Source organism: Hibiscus syriacus, unplaced genomic scaffold (genome assembly GCF_006381635.1).
Source record: "Hibiscus syriacus cultivar Baekdansim isolate YM2019G1 unplaced genomic scaffold, ASM638163v2 tig00111833_pilon, whole genome shotgun sequence".
NCBI classification, from domain to species: Eukaryota; Viridiplantae; Streptophyta; class Magnoliopsida; order Malvales; family Malvaceae; genus Hibiscus; species Hibiscus syriacus.
The window spans coordinates 221908-227711 of record NW_024063191.1 but is presented as its reverse complement, the minus strand read 5'-3'; the positions used below and the strand labels follow the sequence as shown (position 1 = coordinate 227711).

At 35.5% G+C, this 5804-nt stretch overlaps 1 protein-coding gene across 1 annotated transcript; it reads right to left on the bottom strand.

Moving 5' to 3' along the window:
- Positions 1-4054: 4054 nt before the first annotated feature.
- Positions 4055-5211, bottom strand: LOC120171387 (transcription factor MYB4-like). The gene is made up of 3 exons (XM_039179092.1): positions 5079-5211; positions 4650-4779; positions 4055-4556 (listed from the first exon to the last, which is right to left on the bottom strand). Exons 1-3 carry the CDS (start codon positions 5209-5211, stop codon positions 4055-4057), a joined length of 765 nt encoding a protein of 254 aa, XP_039035023.1.
- Between the last annotated feature and the right edge of the window lie 593 nt (positions 5212-5804).

Here is a 5804-nt window from a genome sequence, read left to right as displayed (position 1 = left end):
AAAGATAACAGCTTAATAGCCAAATTCATATGAGAGGAAGAACAATTCATTGGGTTAGTTGGACAAACTTGTGTAAGCCTAGGCTTTGTTGGGGGGGGGGAGTTTGGGACTTTCTGACATTAGAATAAAGAGTCGATCACTGCTTAATAAATGGCTATGGAGATTTGCTAAAGAAGAGGAAAGCCTGTGGAAGAAAGCGATAGCTGCGAAGTACGTGATTGACCGAGATTCGATTATCCCAAAAATGCCAAGTAAGCGAGAACTCTCATGGATTTAGAGAGGCATTGTTTCCCCCATCGATTTGAATGGAGACGTGTTCCATCGATTTGAAAGAAGACGTGTTTACTAAAACTGCCTCTGCGTGCTAGGAGACGGAAAAATTATAGATTTTTGGGATGACTATTGGATGGACGTTCCTTCCCTAAGATTAACCTTTCCAAGTATTTATGGTACCGCAGTCCGAAATCAGGGAAAGTCAAAGAATTCGGGAGTTGGAGCAATGGTAGGTGGAGTTGGCATATTGAAATCAGGAGGCCACTTTTTCAGTGGGAATATAGCCTTTGGGATATTTTTTATTGATGATTAACATGATTTGCTTGAAGTCTTTTGGGGAGATTCCTTAAAGTGGGAAGGCTCGTCGGATGGATATATTATCCCAAATCATTCTGTTCGTTAATTCATCGCGCAGGGCTAAGTGAGGATAATTTTTGGAAATTTGTTTGGGTGAAGTTTGTCCCTCATAAAGTTGCAGCCTTCGCATGGAAGGTAGTCTTGCAAAGAATTCCTACCCGTGTGGAGTTGTCAAATCGAGGAGTAATAGGTATGGACTCTACTATTTGCATAGTTTGTAACAGTAAGCCTGAAACGGTTAACCACCTAATGTGTCATTGCGATCATGTTTGACGAGTTTGGCAACGTTGGTGTAATATTTGGAAAGTAGTTATTATCTTCCCTGCTGATGCAAAAACCTTTCTAGAGTGTTGGAATTCTCAGACTATTTGTAAAAGATTGAAGCCAATTTGGTCCGTCAGATTTTTTGGATTTCTATGATCAATATGGAAATGCGTGAATGATTCCATTTTCAAAGGGATTTTGTGCACGGAGGATAGAATGTTTGAAATGGCAATGATGTGGACAGGTATATGGGCAAATTGCAATTGGTCGAGGGTTGTACCTTCGGTTCAAGATTTTGTCTGCTGTCTGTCTGTTCATCAACATCTAGGTGTGTTTGTACTTTTGATTGGTCGTTTTTATGGGATTATTTTTGGGTGGCATACCTGTTTCTGTTTTGGGTGGAGTTAAGATAAATAGAGGTTGTTTGAGTTGCTGTTTATTAATGATCAAAGGGGCATTCTGTTTCTGCTTGTTTAGACAGAGGGGTGAGTTATGAGTTATGGGATTGTTGCTGAGGTACTGGCAGTAGAGATGTTTTCTAGTGTGGTCATTTTTACAGTAGCTAAATGTTTGTTTCAAAGTCCGATACAGAATTTGCAAAGCTTTTGATTGTTTTCAAATGTATAGCTGGATTGCTTGTGGTCGTGTTTTGGGGACTGTTGTGCCTCATGTGGTGGTTTTAGTGTTTTGTGGTAGGTGCCATGTTACTTAATGGGGTTAGTCTTCAAGAAGAAGGTTCAAAGCCGTTTTTGTGTAGTTTGGGCCGGATTCGGGTTCTTGCAGCGTTTTATGTTCTGAATCTTGAGTATTTTATGAGCTGTTGTTATATGGTTCTTTGTCGTTTTAAGGATGTTGTCTTTCCAATGCTATGTGATGGTAAGCTGGCTCATTGTTTTGGTTCTAGAGTTAGGATTGAAAAGTTCAGTCCGATGTATTCACAAGTGTCCGTTAATCGGAGAGGTTGTTCTGTGGGTCTATCCAAACTTGTGGTTTTCCTTTCGATTAGTTCTATGAGTGGGTGTGGTTGGCTGCATACGGAGTTTGGCATGAAGATGCCCGGTTGTCTTCCCTTTGTTCTGAGCATGTTTTCTTGGATTTTAATCCATCGATTATCGGTGGTTTAGTACTTGAGTGTTAAGTAGTGTGGTTGGATATTTTGGTTTGTTGAGTTGTATCGATTCCATTACGTCTCGACATCGATAGAGAGTATTCTTTTTCCTCCGCTTAGGTTTAGAATTTTTTTTAATGAGACCTCTATTGTAAGTCTTGTTTTGTATGATCCACTGATAAATTCATACATAACGTTCTTTTCCAACAACAAAAAAACATGTAATTACCCATGTCTTGTACTTGCATATTACTAAAAAAATTAGTTGACTCTTATTCTCATATGTAATGGGAGTAAGAGGGAGGTAAGATAGTAGGCTACCCTCAATGCCAGGTTGAGAGCAGCTTTCATGGAAGACCTCCATATTATGAAATGCCCTCCGTGGAATTCGATCTCATGACCTCAAAGTTAAGAAACTTGTACTCTACCAACTGAACTGGATGATCATTTTTACTTGCATATTACTGTTTCTCATTAACTACCATTTTACTGAAGCCATCATGCGTCATACATATGTCACAACGCGTTTTTTTAGCTGGCAATTTTCTATTTATTCTTAATTTTCATGCTAGGTACTTATATTACTTTTAGTTGCACAGATATTAATATAAAAAATGTAATTATTTTATAAATTTTCATATAATTTATTATACTAAAAAATAATACTTATTTAAAATAAATAAATTATTTATTCTTTTATTTAAATCAAAGTCTATAAATAAATAAAAATTATCACGTTAAAATAATTTATTTAAACTTTTTTTATTAATCTAATATGCTTACGAGTGATAATATATCTTTTAAAGACTCTCATCCATTTAATAATAAATATTTAAATATCATAGTAGTCGTTGATTCTCGAACTTGACACCTTTAAGAGCAATAATTCTTTTAACTATAACCACTTCGTACAATTCATTGCTAACTTATGTACTAATACATAAGAGAAAAAAAATATTCTTATCAAAAACAGCATTAGTGTTGTTGTTTTTCTTTGTATTCATTAGGGTTGAAACTTCAAACTAACATCTTATTAAAAAGAATATTTATTATTTTGTGAATCGATTTAATCAGTTAGTATATTTTTTATAATTTTAAAAAAATAGTATCTATTGACAACTTGTGGTTATGCAAGTTTTTAATAATTGATCGTCTTCCAGACGTACTCTTGGGTTCGTACAAGGTTCAATAAAATAGTAGATTTTATTTAAGGAAATAAAATAGTATCTATATATATATATATATATATATATTATTTGGTTGGCTTTATGTTCCAAAGCTTCGTCTTGGTTGATCTGAACCGACACGAATCACACACCTCGTTTTGGAGAGAGAGTCTTCTCACGAAGATTTTCTAATATCTCAAACTCGATATCAAACTACTTACGACTTAAACCAACACTCGTTTATTATTTCTGTTATATGATTACGTCTTATTGTGTTTAATGGCGTCATTGAAAAGTTTGAATATATGGATCCATCATAACATTTTTTTTTTAAAATGATGATGTTAGATTGCTTATGCATGCAAGACGCTTGTATAAAGGCAATACGAGATTCAACTGATTTTCTCTTAATTTATTTCCAATGATGGAGTCATTTATATATATATTTCAAATCACAAGCCATAAGAGTGATTAATTCGGTAAAATTAATGAAAAATAAATATTGAGATAAAAAATTGAAGGTGCAAGGACGAAGGTTAATTGTTTTGGAAATTAGAGAGGTTCGAACAATATTCGAGTGAAGTCATCAGCTGTTATATCAGTATTGTTTTACTTTTTTTGAGGTATTGGTTATTAACATTAACTGATTGTAATTTGTTAATTTAAATAATAATTTTATGTAAGTAAAAGATAAAGAATACCGAATGATAATTAAATTCAATTTAAATTATAGCTTAGATTTATTTAAGTATAAGAAAGAAGAACACTTAGATTAGATATTTGTTTGTTTGCTTATTTCATTAGATTTTCATGATCCGTTAAATATATATATAAAAAAGGAAGATTTCACAACACTAACGGAACCTGGTTTTCTTACTGAATCTAATCAGAGGTTGAAGCCTTCAAGATCGCAGAAACCGAAAGGGTATAAGATTTCACCATCAAGGAATGGAAACTCAGCCCACATATCACTCCACTTGTAAGAGCTGTCGGGGAAGAAGGGTTCCGTCCAGAAACTTCCACTATCCGCCTCGTTACCCTCGTATGCTTCGAACAAATTGTCATCTGAAACTAAGCCTAATCTGCTGGATTCAACCGTGTTATTATCCGCAGTGATGGAGGAGTTTTGATCGCTCGAGGCTGGTTGTGGGGATGACGGTGAGCTTTCAAGAATCAATGGAGGATTTGGGGAACTTATTACAAGACGATTGGCGTCGTTGTTTAGCTTTGTTCCTTCTTTCTCCCGATCTCCATTCTTATCTTTCCCATAATCTGGTGTTGAAGTTGGAGAAGACTTTCGTTTGAACCGCTTCTTGAGAGTTGTGTGCCAATGATTCTTCACTTCATTGTCAGTTCTTCCGGGTAACTCCGCAGCAATGGCAGACCATCTGTGCAGTAAAACCGCTAATTAAACCATTTAATTATGAAAAATGGCTCTTAACAAATATGAATTTATGGCTCAAATGAATGTGATATGGTACCTGTTTCCCAGTGACTCACGTAATCTGATGATGGTCTCTTCTTCTTCCTTGCTGTAGTTTCCTCTCTTGATATTAGGCCTTAGATAATTCAACCATCTCAGCCTGCAACTCTTCCCGCACCTTGCCAGACCTGAAAATCCAAAGATTCACATAAACAAACAATATCAAACATCGAGTAACGTGTGTTGGTAAATAATACTGCTGCAAAACAATATCGTTAGTATAAACGATCAATCCAGAAATATTTTTTTTAGAGTTGACACGTATGTATTATTAATAAAAAAATTTCATATGATTGAGAACAAAAAGATACACACATTCCGTAAAATGAACAATTAATATAAAAATAGTTAGACGTGTACACGCTAGGCTCCGTATACATACGCAACTGGTCAGCATTGGACTAGCAAGGTATACTGGCTAGCTTACCGGCAAACTTGGGAAGCTGGCGCCAATTCCAGCTGCCATATCGGGTAACATAAGCCGTTAGTTTTCGATCTTCCTCGGCCGTCCAGGTTCCTTTCCTCAGTCCAGTTTTATCACAGCAAGGTGTTCTCACCATCTTTCCCCCCCCCCCCTCTTCTGTTGTTTTCTAAGGATCTCCCTTGACACCAGTCACGAGTCTTCAAAGTGGCAGCTCTTTATAATCTACCATATTTAGACCAAAATGTGTTACACGTTTTCTTGACTCGTTTAATATTACGAACAAAAGATGTTTTTTATTCACTTTCATTTTCATTTCCCATTTCATAAACAAAAAATGGATATATTCTACTGTGATGGTGATCCAGGAAGCCGCTTTATAGAGTCCACTCAATGGAATCAAACGTACATGGTGTAGGGCAAACCCTTACATCACGTAGCTGGACGAAACATGATTATGACGCAACACGTAAGAATCAAACGTGATATCTGCAAAGTCAAATGAACTTCAAATTTTCATCGAGTAAAAATATAAAGTTGGTAAATATTTAAACTACTGTAAGAATTACGGTAATTCTGTGCTATTATATTCATAGTCTATAGATAAAATACGGACAAAAAATAAAATCTGAAATATCTGCGGGAAAGTGAAAAAAAATTTATAAATCGTGTGGTGTAGAAGCTGCCTTGAAAAGTAAGACATTAAATGGATATGCACGAGTATCACGGCAT

Excerpts from the sequence above, each read along its gene's own strand:
- LOC120171387 (XM_039179092.1), bottom strand. The coding sequence starts at position 5,211 with ATGGTGAGAACACCTTGCTGTGATAAAACTGGACTGAGGAAAGGAACC. Across the intron at positions 4,780-5,078 it reads CCAGCTTCCCAAGTTTGCCG|GTCTGGCAAGGTGCGGGAAG; the intron begins GTAAGCTAGCCA and ends TTGGATTTTCAG. Across the intron at positions 4,557-4,649 it reads CGTGAGTCACTGGGAAACAG|ATGGTCTGCCATTGCTGCGG; the intron begins GTACCATATCAC and ends TTTACTGCACAG.